Source organism: Acanthopagrus latus, chromosome 11, assembly GCF_904848185.1.
Source record: "Acanthopagrus latus isolate v.2019 chromosome 11, fAcaLat1.1, whole genome shotgun sequence".
Lineage (NCBI taxonomy): Eukaryota > Metazoa > Chordata > Actinopteri > Spariformes > Sparidae > Acanthopagrus > Acanthopagrus latus.
Genome location: NC_051049.1, coordinates 1,013,933 through 1,033,979, shown reverse-complemented (window position 1 = coordinate 1,033,979; position 20,047 = coordinate 1,013,933). Strand labels below are relative to the sequence as shown.

At 40.8% G+C, this 20,047-nt stretch overlaps 2 protein-coding genes and 1 long non-coding RNA gene across 19 annotated transcripts in view; 2 read left to right on the top strand and 1 right to left on the bottom strand.

The window, feature by feature from the left end:
• The window catches only part of frem1b (Fras1 related extracellular matrix 1b), a 60,289-nt gene that overhangs the window by 9,333 nt on the left and 30,909 nt on the right, over positions 1-20,047 (bottom strand). For 12 of the 17 annotated variants that reach the window (XM_037115112.1, XM_037115098.1, XM_037115100.1 and 9 more), the window contains 12 exons: positions 18,522-18,942; positions 16,691-16,892; positions 16,464-16,608; positions 16,105-16,234; positions 15,945-16,017; positions 15,472-15,621; positions 14,835-15,214; positions 14,419-14,463; positions 14,132-14,293; positions 13,619-13,737; positions 12,680-12,765; positions 10,762-12,195 (listed from right to left, as the gene is read on the bottom strand). In XM_037115112.1, the coding sequence (XP_036971007.1) occupies positions 11,987-12,195; positions 12,680-12,765; positions 13,619-13,737; positions 14,132-14,293; positions 14,419-14,463; positions 14,835-15,214; positions 15,472-15,621; positions 15,945-16,017; positions 16,105-16,234; positions 16,464-16,608; positions 16,691-16,892; positions 18,522-18,942 (2,122 nt within the window). In that variant the 3' untranslated portion in view covers positions 10,762-11,986. The other 5 variants (XM_037115111.1, XM_037115108.1, XM_037115109.1 and 2 more) reach the window with 5 other exon arrangements.
• On the top strand, positions 1,071-8,890 carry LOC119028680 (GTPase IMAP family member 9-like). Its single transcript, XM_037114926.1, has 3 exons — positions 1,071-1,121; positions 6,618-7,493; positions 8,856-8,890. Exons 1-3 carry the CDS (start codon positions 1,097-1,099, stop codon positions 8,888-8,890), a joined length of 936 nt encoding a protein of 311 aa, XP_036970821.1. The 5' UTR covers positions 1,071-1,096.
• On the top strand, positions 12,090-14,740 carry LOC119028817. Its single transcript, XR_005077806.1, has 3 exons — positions 12,090-12,229; positions 13,621-13,808; positions 14,147-14,740. It is a non-coding gene; the product is annotated as an uncharacterized LOC119028817 (long non-coding RNA).

The window sequence follows — 20,047 nt, the reverse complement described above, 5'->3', positions numbered from 1 at the left end:
AAAGTCAGTGATTTTAAACAGAAAAGTAGTCTTTCTATAATTTAAGATGCAGTCCTGCCATCACATTGGGATATTAGGCAGTCAAAGGCCCTGATCACACAGAGACTCTTCGCTACAGGTGAGGTCGCTTTACAAAGCAACATTCAGGTCGTATCAGAGGAAGTCATCAGTCATAAGGAGATGTATAAACGTGATAATTAAAACAGTAAGCCAACTGTATAAAAGTAGATCTATAGGCGAGTTTTATGTAAAATAACAAGATAGGGATGCATTTTTTTAGCTAATACCAATAAATGATAATTACCTGCTTCTGGTGGCCAACAATGAATAAGATAACTGATATCTAAGAGCTATCTGGAGACAACTGTACTCACTTGACTTCCTGAAGATGTTTCACATCTCATCCAAGAGTCGTCTTAAGTTACTACAATACTTTGCACTAAATTCAAACAGGGTGAAAATGTACCATTTTTATAGGTTCTGGCCATGGCAAACTGGTATGCATGTTGCACCATGAAAAACATAGTTCTGCCCATTGCCACACATCAGGCAGAAATAACATCCTCAGGCTACCAAGCACCTGGTCTACTGTGCTTTTGGAAACCCCTTCAGGGAGCAGATGATTTAGACACGAGTGGTGTTGTGACATGAATGAATCAATGTCAGGGGGGAGCGATACTGTTACATTTGGTGGCTGAATGTCATCAATAACATCTATAACAACTTTTCAGTGAAAATGTATCAAAAGCTTGAGTTTTCATTGAACAGCGTGGCTGTTTAGACTAATATATAACATTGGTCATCCCTAATGAAGAGGACTTACAAAGACAGGCCTGTTAGAATTTGAATAAAAATGCACATAAATTTGATTCAAATTTCCTCATTGAGGCTAATTTGAACAGTTGAATAGGATTTAACTACAATGTACAGCGCAGAACTAACTCACTCCCCATCTCGGTGTCTCTTTCCATCTCTGACTTGATAGGTCATAAATCTATGAGTACTGAATCATATAAAGCCACAATATAAAGAGGTGCAGTGCCATAAAGACTTTTACTTCAGCTGCAGCATCCACTCTTCCCTCCTAACCCCGAACATGGCCAGCAAACACGACAACCATGGTGAGTTATGATACAGTTATTTTATTTTCATGTTTATGTGGTGCTGTGACTTAAAATTCTGTTAAGTTTAATTACTTCCGACCCAAGACATCATCTAGCTATATGTGCACTAACTTACAGTGATCAGCGCTGAGATATATTTGGTCTAAATGTGAACTATGAATATTTATCCACACACTGGCACACACACAAACAAGGAGCCACGTAGCACAGCTTTTATATTTCCACCTAACCACTCATGAAAACATTGCACACCAGATATTTATACATCCTGTTTTTATTTTATTTCAATCTGACAACCAAAAGTAAGATAGTCTTTCTTCTTTTCAGCAATTTTATGGCTTCTTTATTACATTTTTAATTCCTGCAGTATATTAAAACACTATTAATGTTTCATACTGACGGGAGATTAACCTGTCAAGGATCTCAACAAGCAAACTATTTAGACTTCATCTCTCTTCGGTGTTCCCAGTCCGTTTACATTTGATGAGATTTTACTGGTAACTTTTAATTACTTCATGGTTTACCTCCCGCTTATATCGCCGAATTGTTGCACTTCTATAAGCAGAGCCTCAGATCCTCATGCTATTCTAAGTCTTGGTTCAGGAGTAAAGGAGACCTTATTTAATGGTCTGGACCGCTCAGCTCCATAACTCCCTGCCTGAAGATCTTTTAAATCACTTAAAAACAATTTTAAATGTCTTTGCAACAATTACCGAAAATACCACAATAAGCACATTCAAATTTCTTAAAAACGATCCCAATCTTATTTAATAAAAATATTCACCCATTTTCCAACAAGCAGGTAATAAATAGGTGGTGATTTCTTTAAAAGGTCTCATATTATGCTCATTTCTGCTTCTTGACATGGTTCCTTGATGTCTAAATGGAATGCTAGTAACACGCGTGGTCAAAAAAAGCTGAAGGATTGAGCGCAGCAAGGTTCTTGAAACACCAGTTTCACAGCCCTGCTCGGGGTGGCCGGCTGGAATTGAAAGAGTGACCAATAACAAGACTAACCATCCCAGCACTAAGCATTGGATAAAGTAACTTTAAGAGTGAAAATTCTCAATATTTTCATCCTTCCTGACAGGAGCTCATCGACAAAATGATGAGGAGCTGAGGATTGTGATGGTGGGGAAGACTGGAATAGGGAAGAGCGCCACAGGAAACACCATTCTTTGGCGTGAATGCTTTTATTCAAAATTTAGTGCTTCATCCATGACAGATGAATGTTCTAAGGCCACAACTACAGTGGATGGACAAAAGGTTGCAGTTATTGACACCCCAGGCCTATTTGACACCAGGTATGAACAGCATAAAACAAAACGAGACATCAGCCAGTGCATCTCCTTTTCTTCTCCTGGACCACATGTCTTCCTGATAGTAGTCCGGCTGGGTAGATTTACAGACGAAGAAAAGCTGACAGTGCAGAAGATTCAAGAAATATTTGGCCAGGCTGCAGACAGATACAGCATGGTTCTCTTTACTCATGGTGACCTTCTTGATGATACAACAATTGAGGAGTTCATGGAAGAAAGCAAAGGTCTGAAGGAACTTGTGGCCAGATGTAACGGGCTGTATCATGTCTTTAATAATAAACTGAAGGATCGCTCTCAGGTCACTGAGCTGCTGCAGAAGATCAGAGATTTAGTCAAGACGAACGGAGGAAGCCACTACACCAGTGAGATGTTCCAAGAGGCAGAAAGGACAATCGAAGAGGAAAAACAACGGATCCTGAAGGAGAAAGAGGAGGAAATACGCAAAGAGAAAGAGGAACTGGAGATGAAACTACGAGCAGAATATGAAGAAAAGCTCAGACTTATTACGGAGAAATTTCAGGCTGAACTAGAGAATGAGAGAAAAGAGAGAGAGAAGGAAAAACAAGAACGAGAAAAAGAATTCAAGGAATTACATACAGAAATGAATCCCTTGAAAAGGGAGACAGGGAGGTTGCATTCTACCAGTCATGTGATGGAGATAGTGAGGAACAGAGAAGAGGAGATAAAAAGACAGAAAGAAGAGAGAGAGAGGGAGTGGAGGAATAGAAAAGATCTACGAAAAGAGAGGGAGGAGAGAGAGAGGTGGTGGAGGGAAAGACAAGAAGAGACAAAAAGAGAGGGAGAAGAAAGAGAGGCGGAGCAGACAGAAGAGGTAAAAAGGAAGAGGGAAGAGAAAGAGGCAGCACGGAGGAAGAGAGAGGAAGAGATAGAAAGAGAGAGGGAAGAGAGAGAGACGGAGTGGAGGACAGAAAGTCAGCACATTAAAGAAAAGCAGTTAGAGTTAAAGACAGACCTTGAAAGAAAACTTGATGAACAGTTTAGAGGGGTGGATGAGAAGCACCAACAAGAGGCCAGAAAGCAAGCTGAGAAAAAAAATCCAGTCTTTGGTTTTCTGAAAAAGATTTTCCCTTTTTTCCGCTAGCAAATATTTTGGGATTAGTAACTTTAATCTACACTGCAAGTTTGCTGTTTAATTAAACTGTGGGCACAGCTTGGTTTACAGATTATTTCAGATCTCTTTAAAGATAACACCCTTATGTCTTTTGAATATCTGAAAGATAATTTTAAGATTCCCAGGAATCATTTGTTCAAATATTTTCAAATACGGAGTTTCATTCACTCTAGGAGCCAATCATATCAACCTCCTGCTTTAAATGGTATTGACCAACTGGTAACACCAACCCCTATGCCAAAGGGACAATCTCCAAAATATACAATAAACTGCTAAGGTCATCAAGTGAGTCCTCAAACTATAAAAGAATCACCTGGATGGCAGATTTTCAGACAGACATTACAGAACTAGAATGGGAAAAGGCATGTTGTCAAGCACAAACCATGACTATTAACAGCAGATTGAGGCTGATTCAGTATAATTGGCTCATGAGAACATATGTAACTCCTGAAAAACTCCACAAGTTAAACCCTAAGATTCTGGACACCTGTATAGAATGTACGACAAAGAAAGGGACTCAGTTTCATTGTATCTGGACGTGTAAACATATTCAAAAATGTTGGAAAGACTTAGTTGAGATAATTTCTTGCATTATCCTGAAAAAAGTCCCTGCAAGCCAAGAAGTGTGTATTCTTGGTCTTATCCCAGAAGCGTTATCCTTTAGAACACATGAAAGAAAATCGGTCAACCTTTGCTTACTACACGCGAAACGTGTTATTGCTAGACAGTGGAAAAGTGTTTGTTGTCCGTCTGTGAACCTATGGGTTAATGAACTATCCTCATGTATAGCGACAGAAAGGCTTACATATGCCATTAAACACAAAAAACATATTTTTTAATCAAATATGGGATTCATTCATTACATTTTTGGAATCAATACCTGGAAACATATGTCCTTAAATATCACAATAATAATTGAGACTACACCTGTATATGTGTTTTTGTTGTCTGTTTTTTTTCCTTTTCTTTTTTCAATTTTTCATTTTTATTTATTCATTATTATTATTTTCTTCTTTTTATTATTTGCTGTATGGGTAATGCTACTGTCATTTTTATTGTAAACCAATATTGTTATCATAGTTATTATCTTTGTTATTAGTATTTTTTTTTCTTCATTGTTACCGTTTTATTTTATTATTGATAACATTTTTTTTTTTTCATCATTGATTGGCTCAGAGTTTGTGGGTGGGTATTTGGGAGGAGGGTAATTAGTGTATCTTTTTCGAAATGGAATACATATGTTAAAAGAAATGCACTTTGTTTAAAATCAATAAAAATAAGGATACAAACAAAAAAGTTTGCTGTTTAAATTACAGCAACTGACTGGCAACAGTTAGTAACTGTACATCATACAACAGTTAAGTAACTGAACTAAGATGAACTACAGTAGTGATACCGTTCATAATCTTAATTCTATTGTGTTATAGCAATATTCAGCTGTACACTTAACCCATCAGCGTCACAATTTTCACAAGCAATTATTGACAGTTCATTGTATACAGACCTCTTAAAAACATTGAAATGTATACAGAATACTGTACAGATGTATATTCTATGCTAGTTTGAATGTAAATACTGTAACTGTTCTTTTTAAACCTCTCAACAGCATATTTCAGTTCATGGCTAACATATTACCAGAGATACTGCATCTTCTGTTATTTCTTATGAGCAGCATGTATCCTGTCAGAGGAAAAGACAACAATAGCAGATCTGGACCCATAGTCAATAAATTATTTCAGGATTTTAAATTTTGATGGGGCACTTCTATTTTGACTGCCGAGCTTTATGGTTCTGGTTTAGCGGATCAGGAAATCCACTGACCGACTGCATGCGAGTTAAGCCATCGTACGTGATGGCGCACTCTAAGAAGATAAAAATACCGCGAATACAGAGCTTTCAACCAAGAGTGGACAGACTCATTCATGTTCATTCTTCCCACTTGAAGCACAAAACCAGTCTGTCTCATAATTTGAGATGCCAGGGTACTCATAAAAAAGCGTCAATGAGAAATGACACTGTGAGATATGGCACAGTTCTCGACCAAATACACACAAGTCTGAACTAAGGTCATAGAAAATAAGCAGTGTCAGAGCCCAAAATATAATAGTGGGATATAAGAGCAAAAGAAAGAGAAACTGTAAAACTGTTTAATTGTTAAGATGTGTTGAAATCTGTTGTAAAATTGGTTGAAACTGTTAAGATGTGAAATATTAACAAAGAGAAAGGGAAACTCAAGCTGCTGCTACACATTTGTACTTTCAGAGGCACCATTTTTAAAAAGGCATTTTATTTATTTTTGAATTTTATTTTTAAAATAGCCATTCTTTTCCTTAAATTCTTTTCTTTTCCTTCTAGAGCTGCTACGATTACTCGAGTAACTCGAATAATTTGATTACAAAAAATGGTCGAAGCAAAACCTCTGCCTTGAGGCTTTGTTTAATTCCCATCACCTGCGTTATGTGTCCTGCTTAGCTCAGGGATCATGTTTTCACACGGACTGTTATTGCGGACACACACCACTAGGTTCATGATGAGTTGGCGCAATGGCGAAGAGCTAAGAAAATGTCCGTGAAAAAAGACAGAAAAAAGACAGAGAACGTCCAAAGTTTGGGATCATTTCACACTTAAAAATGAAGACAACAAAGCGCAACGTGTCTACTGCAGAGCAGAACTGGCGTACCACAGCAGCATGTCAACAATGATTCAACATCTGAACCGAAAGCATCTGGTGAGCTGGTGCTAGCCGGATGCTTCGATTCAGATGCTGAATCGAAGCTTCATAGCTTGATGTCGGTTTGACTAGATATCATGTTAAGATGTGAAAAATATTTCATGTTAAATTGCAGGAGAGTAAATAGCCTACACCAAACAACTCCTTTCAACAAACACACACACTCACACACACACACACACACACACACACACACACACACACACACACACACACACACACACACACACACACACACACACAGAGTAAACGCACAAAATATTACATCCATAGTGTAAATTCTTATTTCATATTTTCATCCTTCCTGCCAGAAGCTCATCAACAGAATGATGAGGAGCTGAGGATTGTGATGGTGGGGAAGACTGGAATAGGGAAGAGCGCCGCAGGAAACACCATTCTGGGGCATGACTGCTTTTATTCAAAGTTCAGCGCCAAGTCAGTCACAGATGAATGTTCTAAGTACACAACTACAGTGGATGGACAAAAAGTCACTGTTATTGACACTCCAGGCCTGTTTGACACCAGATGTGACCAGGATAAAATGGATAGAGACATCAGCCAGTGCATCTCCTATTCGTCTCCTGGACCACATGTCTTCCTGATAGTAGTCCAGCTGGGTAGATTCACAGAAGAAGAAAAGATGACAGTGCAGAAGATTCAAGAAATATTTGGCCAGGCTGCAGACAGATACAGCATGGTTCTCTTTACTCATGGTGACCTTCTTGATGATACAACAATTGAGGAGTTCATGGAAGAAAGCAAAGGTCTGAAGGAACTTGTGGCCAGATGTAACGGGCTGTATCATGTCTTTAATAATAAGCTGACAGATCACCCTCAGGTCAATGAGCTGCTGCAGAAGATCAGAGATTTAGTCAAGACGAACGGAGGAAGCCACTTCACCAGTGAGATGTTCCAAGAGGCAGAAAGGACAATCGAAGAGGAAAAACAACGGATCCTGAAAGAGAAAGAGGAGGAAATACGCAAAGAGAAAGAGGAACTGGAGAAGGAAATAAGAGCAGAACTTGAAGAAAAGCTCAGATGTGTTACTGAGGAACTCCAGGCTGAAATAGAGGAGGAAAAGGGAAACCTAGAGATAGAGACAACATGGGACTGGAAGAGAGAGGAGGGAATAAAGAAGGAGAGAGAGGGGAGAGAGAATGAGTGGAAGAAGAGAGAGGGGGGAATAAAGAAGGAGAGAGAGGAGAGAAAGAATGAGTGGAAGAAGAGAGAGGGGGAAATAAACAAGGAGAGAGAAGAGAGAGAGAAGGAGTGGAAGAAGAGAGAGGGAGAAATAAACAGGGAAGAACGACATAAAAGAAAGGAGGGAGAGAGAGTGGAGGAGAGGAGGAAGAGAGAAGAAGAGACAAAAAGAGAGAGGGAACAGAGAGAGGATAGGAGGAAGAGGGAGGAGGAAATGAGGGATGACAAGAGAGAAAGGGAAAGAAGGAAGAGAGAAAATCAGACGAATCAAGAAATAAAGAAGGAACAGTTAAAAAAAGAGTTGAGAGTTGAGAGTGCCAGACGACTTGAAGCAACAATTAAAGAAATGGATAAAGAGCACCAACAAAAGGCCAGACATGAAGCTGAGTCAAGAATTTCAGCTATTTTGACTGGAATGAGAAAAGCTTTCTCTTCAGTTGCTTCTAAATTAAAGCAAATTACAGGCAACAAGTAGTCAGTCACTGTACATCATTCAACAAAATATTAGTGTAAGATCCCCCAAGTTTAAAAATAATAGGTTAAAAACACCTCATGTACTTGATGTACAGTATATTTATTTGCGGTCAATCGGTTTATTCAAGGGCCTGTAGTACCTAACGCAATCATTATTATTAACAAGGAAGAGTACAATCAGGACCTTGACACGTAAAAGAATCAGCTTCAGCAAAATAGAAAAACGCTTTTCCTAATTTTTTTACATTTTAGCAGACGCTTTTGTCTAAAGCGACTTACAGTAATGAGCCAATCTTTTACCACCTGTTGAGGATGATGAGCTTTTGAGGATGCCCCTTTCATACCCAATCATGATACCATCGCCTCTTGCTATGAACCTGTTTACCTGTGGAAGGATCCAAACAGCTATTTTTGGATCATTCAACAACTTTAGTTGTTGCCCCTGTCCCAACTTGTTCTAACAAGTCGCAGTCACCAAATTCACATTTACCTGAGAAATGAATGCTTGAGAAGTTTCTGTATAAATAATTGGAAATACTGAATGACTATTAATTATTAACATAACACAATACATTATGGTTAGTGGTCAACATCACCTCCTCAACCCCTGAGCATAATATACCTGAAGTTTAAGGCAAATAAGAATGATGAGCTGCTGCTGAGAACTTTGACATCATCATTAAACAGTAATCAAACTAGAGATGAAACAAATACTTGAGTAATACAAATAATTCAATTACAAAAAAGCTGCAACCCTAAATCAAACTCTAGCTGCCACAAATATACATGTCTATGCTGGGCAGTGCAAATTGAGGTTTGAGCCTGTTAAAATATTGTGGTCTGAAGTTAAGGATTTTTTTATGCTTGACCCGCAGGGCAGGAACTTTTCCACTACACTTGCCCCGTCTAAATTCCAACTTGGCCCCAGTTGTGTGGCACAACAATTGCAATGTCAGACGTGTGCTGTCATTAGTACATTTGTGATGACTAATAACGGAATAATTGGTTCAACTATCCCCTCTTTACATACATTAGATTCAACTAACGTTAGAAGACTAATGTTAATTTGATATACAGTTAACGTTACTCCGTTGCAAGGCCGGTTCACTTGCCAAGCTGTTGTTGCTATCGTTGTTAGCTTGTACAATATCAAGGCTCAAAAGTTCCCAAACGATCCAACATTTCAAATAACTGCAGAGTGCGCACAAAGGAGGTCTACACCTGCAGGAAGGTGGCGCTCTAATAGTAATATAACAGCACCATAAATTATATTCATTAAAGAAAAAAAAATCATTAAATAAAATAAGACTAATTTATTCCAATGCATCACCTTCTATAAATATGTGTGAACATGAATTTCACAAATACAGTGGTTATGTTCAAGTTCAGATTTTTATTTTAGCTTATTGAAGTTAATCATTTTATACACAATCTATACATAACAATATTTTGTTCTGGTATATGAATGGCAAGCTCACCACTGCATTTCCAGTTTGTTGTTGGTACACTGTGAGGATACTCCATTACAAGTAAAAGTCATGCATTCAAAGCCTCACTTCAGTAAAAAATATCTAAGTATTATCAGCAAAATTACTTTAAAGTCCTCAAAGTGAACTGTTGTTCCCTGTCAGTGTTTTTAATGTGTGTGTCATTTTACTGCAACAGATGTCCGAGGTTGATCTCATATTAACTCCTTTATACTGTTGGCTGGTTTAATTTACAGCAATGCATCATGGTCAATAACAGCTTCAGTTCATCACAAATATTCAACAACAGAAGCATCTGGACATGGGTTTTCACTGGGCAGAAAGGGGAGGAAATTCTTAAATCTGAAATGTATCTAGTAATTAAAGCTATCGTTAAGTTGGGTAAAAAATTAAAATATTTGCCCGAAAAAGGTAATGGAGAAGTATAAATTTGTATAAAATGGATATGCTCCAGTACATTAGATTTCAACACAGTACTTGGTAAATGTTCTTAGTTATATTCCACCTGTTGATCATTATCAATTAAAGTTCAAATACTAGTTTACTTAACATTTTAGTTATCAAGTGTGTACTGCATTTGTTCTTGAATATTTTACCCAGATGAAATTAACATTTTGTAATGTAACCCCAATGTAATGTTGAACTGCAAAACTGTTGGTTATTATTATTGTTAATAATAGATATGTGATAAATAAGCTAGATGGATTTTAAGCACCACCAGCGGCCTCTTGTGGGGATATTATGCAATACCAACAAGAACACATCATCTCAAACAGTCCTCTGTGTGCTCCTGATCTTGCAAGGTCATTCTTATACAAAAGGCTAGCAAGAACTTTTCCCCAAGGCCTACTTTGCATTCTTGGGTTTGAGAAAGGCCCACTGGTTTTACTCAACATGGCAGACGTCGTTTCCTCATTAAGCTCTGAGATAAACTGACAAATTGTTTAAGTCATATCATAATCAATCATTGCAGGAGTCATCACAACCCCTCTCACACCCTCTGCTGATTTGGGGGCTTTTAAAGAATAACTTCGCCAACTGTCAACTTTATCTCTATATATCTGAATCTGGGTCATACAGTGGGACACAACTGTGACGGCCCTCTGTGTCTGCCATGGCCTGCGAGGTCTCATTCCATCTAGAACTAACAAATTCATTTGTTTACACCAGATTTGACGTTCACTAGAAAAAATACTTTGGCCCTGTCTGTACAATCCAGCTTCTAGTTACTGAACAATCATCCAATAACATAGAGAAACCAAACAATTATTTAAAACATTGTAATGTCACTTACCAAATGAAGACGACTAAGTCACGATGTTCATCTTGCGATCCGGAAGATCGATGGTTCAGTTTGTCCTTTAACTTCAGGTCCATGAAGAATTTCTGTCCATTGAGACTGAACCAAGAGTAAGGTTAACGATCCAGTCTGCTGCTATTTAACGTGTAGTTAATCTGACATCTGCCCCTTTTTCTTGCTAGTGCATCAGAATTCAAACAGAGGAAAGCTACAGCTCGTTAGCGCCCGTTAGCTATACTGACTGTTAGCCTAACAGCCCTGCTATTAGCCGTTAGCTAAAATGTCTCTGCTCACTCATGCCAACAGTCGACTTTTCTGGATAATTTCAGTTTTTCTTTGAAATTGACAGTCTTTAAACCTTAATTTAAGTTCTTCCAGCCACACAGTTTTCCGTACAAAGTTAACTCCAAACATTTCCTTCGGTTCAAATCGTCTGTTTTCATATTGTTGTCTTTTTCCTTCTGGCTCGCTCACCATCAACTTTGTGTTTTTCGCGGGTCGCGGGTGGCTCATCCAATGAATAATCGTGAAGGCCCGCGAGCTATCCCTCCCACAACTACGCAAAATATGATTGGCTAGGACAACTGTCAATACGGCCTTTGCTTTCCTGCCAGGGAGAGTCAGATTGACCTAGATACCATCAGAGGGAGGTTTGTGATTGGTCCATGAAAACAGTGAAAAATGTGGTGACAATTTTTACAGGAAAAACTATTCTTTAATGGTCTAATTGTTTCAGCTGTATTTGTATAAACTGTTTTGTGGTTTAATTGATGACAAAACATTTTATAAATTCTTCATGCGTGATGTTTAATATAGTGGAGCAGAAGTAGAAGTAAAAGTGTTGTGAAAAGATAAACCTCAAGTGAAGCACAAGTACCTCAAATTTGTGTTTAACTGAGTACTTGTACTTAGTTACATTCCTCCAGACACTGGACCTGCCTGATGCTCAGCAGATGGAAGTCAGTGATGTTCTTGGTGATTTTAATCACCTGCTTCCTGAACGATGCCAGTTTGTGATATTTCACTTGGGATGCTGATAAAATAAAATAATTAAATATGAATTTATAGACATGTTTGTCAGTTTGTGCAGCATTCTTTATTATGACAAAAATATGAAAACTAATGTACAGAGCAGCATTGTTTGTGTATCATTAAATATGATCTGAACACGTTCACGGAGGTCGTGATGACCTGTAGCTGTAAATACTCTGAGTGTCTCTCAGTGAGTGTGAGCCGGCGACGAACAGATGAATGTGTGCTGAGTTTCGGGGGAGCAGCTCGCAGAGATCCAGCTTCGAGGGTTTTCAACCAGCACGCAGTCCGAGCCCATGTCGGCGTCACTGCGGCCCTGCGGCGCCCCCCTCAGTCTGGAGAACGACACTGAGCGACCATCGGCCCACATCCAGCGACCCGGACCTCCAGACAGACCTGAGGAACAACGAGGAAACTGATCAGTGATCAGGTTTGATTAAAGCTGCGACTAACGATTATTTTCATTGTGATCAATCTGAGAGTGATTTTCATGATTCATCAGTTCATTGTTTAATCTATAAAATGTCAGAATATTGTGAAATGAACTGGATCCAAACCATCCAAAACCAGAAGACTCTTTATTTACTGTCATAAGTGACTAAAAAAAAGCACCAAATCCTCAAATTTAAGAAGCTGGAACAGACGATGTCATGTGACATTAGACGAGATGATGTTCCGGTCTACAGCAGGTGATGTTACACCTGCGGGTGTTCTGACAGGCCAAATTCTCTTAAATCATTTGTATGTGCTGCATAAAAATAAACCTGATGGTACGAGTGGTTCTTGTTTGAGGCTCAGGATTATTTATATTCTTTTAAATGTAAAAATAATTTGACAATTGTTTGTAGTTCATCTGTCACTCAGGTGTTCAGACACTCACCGATCCAAAATGGCTTCCTCCCTGCAAACTTCCACAGCCAGGTCATGTCTCGTCTGGACCGCACACTCGTCAGACTGCTGTTAAACCTGACACACACACACACACACACACACACACACACACACACACACACACACACACACACACACACACACACACACAGAGTATTATAATGGACAGAATGAGTCTAAACAGGATGTTAGATGTTTGTATGGTGATGTCATCAGCGTCACAGTGACGTCACTGTTTTACTTGTTCTGATTGTCTTAACACACCGACTCATTATCTCCACATTACTGATGATTATTGATCAGAAATCTCATTGTGTTCAGATTCTATCAGAGTGCCAACAGTCATCCCCACAATACTGTCACAATAATGAAGAATTTAATCAAAAATGTAAAGAATGTAGCCTAAAAATATGGTAATATTATGATAAGGCCACATCACTCAGTCCTATGTGAATGGAATAATAATTTTAGCCACTTTGTGTCATTTAAATTCATAAAAATTAGGCTGAAACTTTTGTTCCTGTTCAAGTTGTCACTCGGTCATACCTGTGATGAATGTAAATCTGTTCATTAAAGGTGCAGTCTGTAAGATTTAGATGAAACTACTGACAGAAATTAAGCCTAATATTCATAATAATGTTAAGAATTGTTGTGTTTCACACTTGCTTGTTTTTTACATTTTGAGTGGCTGCTGTAGAGTAGGGTGAAACGAGGTGTGTTCAGTTGGTTGCAGTCTGCAAGTTCACGACTAGATGCCACAGAATCCCACACTGGAAGACTTACAATCATTAAGATAATTTTCCATTAATGTTCTCATTAACTTATGAGTAAAACATATAATCAACAGAAATGATTAAAAAATTATGAAAATCAATTGCAGTGAATGTGGGACAAGTTATAATAAAACAAAAGTGTGTTTGTCGTTTACAGCAGCGAGCAGGTCCTCTCGGCACTGGCCCAGCTCGCCACAGATGAGCTGACGATGTAACAGCGTCTCCTGTAGTGAGTCCATCCGTCAGCACACGAGCTGCTCACCGACTTCCCCGTCTGAGGAGGCAACGAGAGAATTATCACAGCAGAAACATCCGGCTGTCCAAACTACAACACCTCCGACCTCTGTGAGCCAATCACACCAGGCCGGCTTTAATCATAAAGGAGTCAGTCTGGGATGTTTGAGACTTTAGTTTACTGTCTTCATGTCTGTAGTTTAATAGTTTGATGTGCTGATGAGCTCCTTAATGCAGCTGAGAGTTTGTATGATATACTCCATAAAGACAAGAAGTTTGAGATGTATCTGACTGGAGCTGCTTCATGATGAAAAAATTAGAATAACACATTTGTTGAGGAGGTGAAAGCTGAAGGGATTGGTGTGTGTGTGTGTGTGTGTGTGTGTGTGTGTGTGTGTGTGTGTGTGTGTGTGTGTGTGTGTGTGTGTGTGCACCTTGCGCTGGCGTAGCTCCGGGTGGTGTCGGGGTTCTGGATGATCCATCTGAGGAGGATCGTCGACGGGGGGCTCCTGCTGGAGGCGACTGTGAGGTGAGCGACTCCACCCGACGTCCCCTGGCTTCACCTCCTCCAGCCGGAGAGGAGTCAGACTGTGGAACTGATGGAGGAGGACGATCGTGACTGAATATACTGTTTTGGGGTGAACTATTCCTTTAAGTAAAAGGAAAGTCTGACATCATCATACATGAGAAAACTGTGAGAATAAAATGTGAACTTTCTCACCGTCCAGACCTTCTCCTCAGCCCTCCTCTCTCCTGACACACGCACCTGAACACCAGCAGGAAGGCAAACACTCAAATATCAGTTCTGTGTTTTAGATTCACACTGAAAAAATAACACATTAATACACATTAAAACATTAAAACAAATCAACATGCAGGCTAACCGAATCAGGTCTTGATCTCTGCTGGTCTGTAATGCAACATGTAAACAAAGAGCTGAAGATTAAGACGCTCTGAGGCCGTTTATTGGTTGTTTTGGGTTTTTTAAATCTGAAATATTGTTCAATCTGACTTTGAACATCAAAATAAAATTGTTCAATACACGTTATGTGCATATAAATCTACACCGAGCTTTATCATCACAATGAATCACAATTTATCTGGAATTCTCCTTTAATCGGTAAAAGCCTCACTCACCTTTAGTCCTCCATGTCTGACCCGGTGTCCAGAGATCCCAGAGCTCCCGGTGCTGGTCCCGGTGCTGGACCCGGTGCTGGTCCCGGTGCTGGTCCCAGTGCTGGTCCCAGGCAGCTGCCTGTAGTGGACTTGGCTGTAGCTGTGGGCCGCCTGGTCCTGTGGGTCCCCGTCTCCGTAGTCCAGGAAGGGTCGTCGGTTTGGGACGTCTCCTCTGGGAGGGTGAGGCTGGTTCTCCCACACCAGCTCCGCCTCGATGTCGGTGACTGGGTCCTCCTCCTCCTCTGGTCTGGGAGGGTCGGGGAGCCGAGGAGGATGAGGAGGAGGAGCTGGGAATCGCTTCTCGTCCTCCTCCACCCTCAGGTCGTCTGGATCACACCTTCCTGACACGCGGCAGAGGGGGAGATTTATCTTGGTAATACGTAAGTTCTTTATGGCAGAAATACCACAAAAAGAAAACCAAATCAAATCCACGACTGACAGCTCAGATAAACACTTCCTTTCCTTCCAGAATAATCTCAGACAGAACATAAAACATGCACATAAATACACTCAACCCATCCTGATCCAAACGTTAAGAGTACTGACTGTATACAGACAGACACGTGTCGAACGTCACAAAGATGACATTTCTTTTTACCTCCTCTGGGGTCGATGATCTCGACGCTCGCGGACGTTCTCTGTCCCAGCACTGCGTTTTTGGGGGTTTTCAGGGTGACAGTGAAGGTCTCGTGGTTTTCCTCCAGACCGTCGTCTATCAGGTAAATGTTCCAGGTCTTCACACTGACTCCTGAACAACAGACGAGGAGACAGGATGTAACACTCTTTGTTGTCTGGAGCGGGACCCAAAATCAGAACTTATCTTTTTCAGACATCACAGCTGCTGGAATATTATATATATATATTATATATTATAATGGACTGATTCATGTTTGCTGTAATTATCCACTGAGATCCTCAAAGAATCAACTTTCTCTGTCATCAGCTGCACGGCAGCAGAACCTGAAGCTCTGTGATTGGATGTTTCTATCAGCAATGCTTTTTGGGACTCATAGCCATGAACACAGTCTTGGATTTTTGTTTAGATGTGACGTGAAACCAGTGGTGTCAGACCTGGATCAAACTGGATCAGAGCGGCTGTGCTGTGAGTGAAATCTCTGCCGGGCCTGGCTGATCCTTCCTCCACCTGCTCAGACACGACAACACAAACACGGAGCTCATCAACTTAGTCATGATGTCGCTGCAGTGAGTCTGAGGAGCGTCACCTGCGTACCTGGATAGCCACGTACGCCGGGTCGGCGCTCTTGCCGCTGCGTTGGATCTGGATCTGAAGCGTCCCCGCCGTCTCACAGGTTCTGTAGCAGGTGGCCGACAGCTCCACCCGAGACCAGAACAGCTCCAGTCTGCGGGAGACGCAACAGGAGACGAGTTGGTTTGTGACACATGAAGGTTGGACGTGTTTCTGTGGTGAAAAGTCAGAACTGCCTTCATGTTTTTAATGATGTTTGTTTTTATGCACCGACACAGCGAAGTGTTCTTGTTGGTTCTGATTAAACTGAACTGTCAGAGTTTCTCTTCACTGACTGGATCAGATCCTCTCTAATAAACCAGTCGTTCCTTCTACAAACCTACATCTCAGGCAGCGCCGTGTTTCCTGCCGGGTCGACGAGGCGGAACTGGAAGCTGTCGGCCGTCACGTCCACGTCTGCAGGGAGGACGAACACCACGGCTCGCTGGTCCACGTCCCGCTGAGTGAAACGCCCTCTGATGTAGGCTCCTGGTGGGACGACGAGAGTTTCAACTCTACTGAACATCTTTACCCATCTGTCCAGTAATCGATTACTGTTTCTGCTGCTCACCTGTCAGAACGTTCTCCAGGTAGCCGAAGTACGGCGCTCTGGTGATGGAGAACTCCAGCTCCTCTGTGGGGCTGTCGGGGTCGGAGGCCTGCAGGTGTTTGGAGGTGATGAAGATCCCGAAACGCCCGCCACCGAGATCCACCACGGAGCTGGGACTCCGTCTGGTGGTCAGACTGGGAGGAGTCCGGTCCACCCGATCCACCTGAACACAGCAGGACACCTTATCAAACACCTGAGTCGTTTAGGAGGATTCCTTAAAGAGACAAAGGTTTTACTGAATGACTAAATATATTTACTCCTGTTGAATTTGTAAATCTGAGGATTAAGTTATTCATCACCACACAGATTAACTTTCTTTGTCCTGCTTTTTGTTGCTTTAGTTTATCCTGTCTGATGTTTTTGATTTTTTCTCAGTTTTAGTCTTGTATCACTTTACAAGAAGGGGACGAGTAGAGAATAAAGATAAGTGAATACAAGCTGTAAAAAATACAATTTAAACACAAAGACAATCAATGAGGAATCTCAAAAAAATGATATGAATTATCATAAAAATGTGAGTTTGTTGTTGGGTACAAATCTTCAGGAGAAACAACCCCGAAAAACACGAATATGCTTCAAAAATCTTCATGTTTCAGTTAAATTTGTCTCTGGCTGACAGGTGTTCCTGTTATTTTGTCCACCACCCTGACTGTGTGAGTGCAGACTGATAATGGAGTAAATCGCCCTCTGGTGGTCGTTTGGCAGCAGGACGTTCAGACAGCTGCAGTTCTGTGTTCTGACCGCTGGGTGTCGCTGCTGTCATGTGTAAACACCAGCTGACACACATCGCAACGATTAAACTGCAGTTTACAGCTGATTTAAATAAAGTTTTCAGCTGTTTTTTGGTTTTATATAGTTCATTTCCATTTATTCTTGATCATTCAATTTTATTTTTTGACTCAGCTTTATTTCTTGCAGCCTGTTAATCTCAAATTAAACACCAACACACAAGATCAAACATTCAAATAAAAAATAAAAAACGCAGCATATATTTTGACCATTATAAGACAAAACCAGCCACATATAAATATAAAGAGCTTTAATGTCGCAGTAATCTGAATCTCTGTGTTTTTTAAGAAACCAATTATTTCAATTTTATGACGTAAACAATTAAATGATCTGTACCGAAAATATAAAATATAACATAAAGTCAGTTGAGCACCAAAATCATGAAAAAGATTTTTAAGTGTCAACAACACGTCAGCCCATCAGTTACGAGTTTTATAGTCATTTTAACTCAATTTACATTTTTAAATTTAAATCAAATTTTTTAAATGTCAGAAATAATCTGATTTATTTTTTTCTCCTTCTGAGATATTAGTGACTTTAAAAAGCACAGTGTGTGTGTGTGAAATATTCATGAAGGCTCTAAAGAGTCACACACCAAAACAACCTTACACACACGTTTAAACTAAAATAAGGTCCTTCAACACACACACACACACACACACACACACTCTCTCTGTTCTCTCGGAGGCTCAGGACAGTCGGTCCGGCCAGCGTGTTTGCCACCTGGCTGCCTGTGTGTGTGTGAGATCAGGAAGCATGCGATGGTGACGGTGGATGGTGTGTGTGTGTGTGTGTGTGTGTGTGTGTGTGTGTGTGTGTGGCTCACCTGCTGCTCTGCTTCAAATATTTATGCTGAGTCCACCTGAGAGTTGACGGCAGCTTCACCTCCAACAAACATCAGAGTCCACTGACACCACTGACATTACTGCTGCTCCAGTGTAACTGAGTACATCTACTCGATACTGTGACTCCAGCACACTGTTTGTCTACCTGTACGACTCACCTGGATGTTGAACACAGCCGGCTCCTCTCTCAGCTGTCCAAACTCCAGGTATCCTCTGTTGCTCCCGTCGGTCGGCAGGAAGTAGAACCTGTCGATGTCTGCCGGGCTGCCCGGGTCGTGTTGGTAAGCCAGGTTCAGCTCGTCCACGTCCGTCTGGGTGAAGCTGAGCGGCGGGGACAGCGGGACTCCTCTCAGCAGCAGTTTACCGTAGCGCGGCAGCTGCGTGATGACGTAGCTCAGGTTGGCGGTGACGGTGTCGGGGTCGGTGAGCTGCAGCTGGTCGGCGCCGATGGTCTCCGTGGAGCCGTCCTGCAGCCGGAGGCCCGTGTTGTGGTGGAGGGTGGGCGGGATGCGGTCGCCGTGCTCGATGGTGAAGTGGAGGGTGCCACTGCGGGACGAGTCGCCGTTTGTGACGACAAAACTGTGAAGACGGAAGCAAATTTAAATTTCAGTCAGTTGGTTGCATTCTGTAATTTCACCACTAGATGCCACTAAATCCTACAAACTGGACGCTTATTATTACTTTACATTATTAGATTATTACAGTTATATTTACATGTGTCATGATTAATCCAATGAATTAACTGATCTACAGATTAATTGACTAATGGCTGCAGCTCTATAGAGCAGTGGAGGGATGACGTGTGTCTGTAGCTAACTGAAGTTAGCATCTCTCTGGTTCCTCTGTGGGATTATTGAACTGGATTCTGGATTATAACAGAAACTAATCTGTTTAATACATTTCTGATCCGTCCAGGTTCTGTTGATCCAGATAATCTCCACAGATGAACTCCACTCTGTGATGTGTGAAGCTACATTAACTGTGTAGCAGTAAGAAGCTAATGTTAGGCTACAAACAGACGACATCACGGTCACATGACTGAAACGTCTCCACCACTAAGAGTCTTACTGCACAATTACTATCCAGGTTTTCTATAAACTGATCAGTGTCCAAGTTGTAAAGTCAGAGTTAGAACAGTGTGGAACTAAAGTGGCCTGTAAAGACGGACTAGTGAGTAGATGAGTCTCCGTGTTCGCTGTGAGGACGTTTAATGTCCCCGACAACCTCTGTAGTCTCATTCAGACACTTGTTAGCAACCGCTAACTGTTGTTAGCACATGAAGAGCTTCAGGATTAAACTGTGGGACATTAATGATGATTTATGTATTCAGCCTCTCACAGACTTTGAGATGAGAGGACAGGAAGTGCTAACATGCTAACAAGCTAACTGATTTCTGGGTTTGAGGACTCATTACTGCAGGACTCTTTTTACGAGGCAGTGAGGCTGGTGCATTATGGGAAATGAAGGATCCAGTGTTTCTGGACTAAAAGTCAGAATATCTGCTGCTCTTTTGTTTGTTTAATCTCACACCTTCTGAGAAGAGATATCAAAAATAGACAATTTATTAATGATGGAGATTAAAAACAATTTTTGTCTCTCTGCTAACATAAGAAATATAATAATAAGTGTCTCGATGATGAGTTTAATTATGAAATATTTCCAGTCATTAATCTCTTGGTTTGTT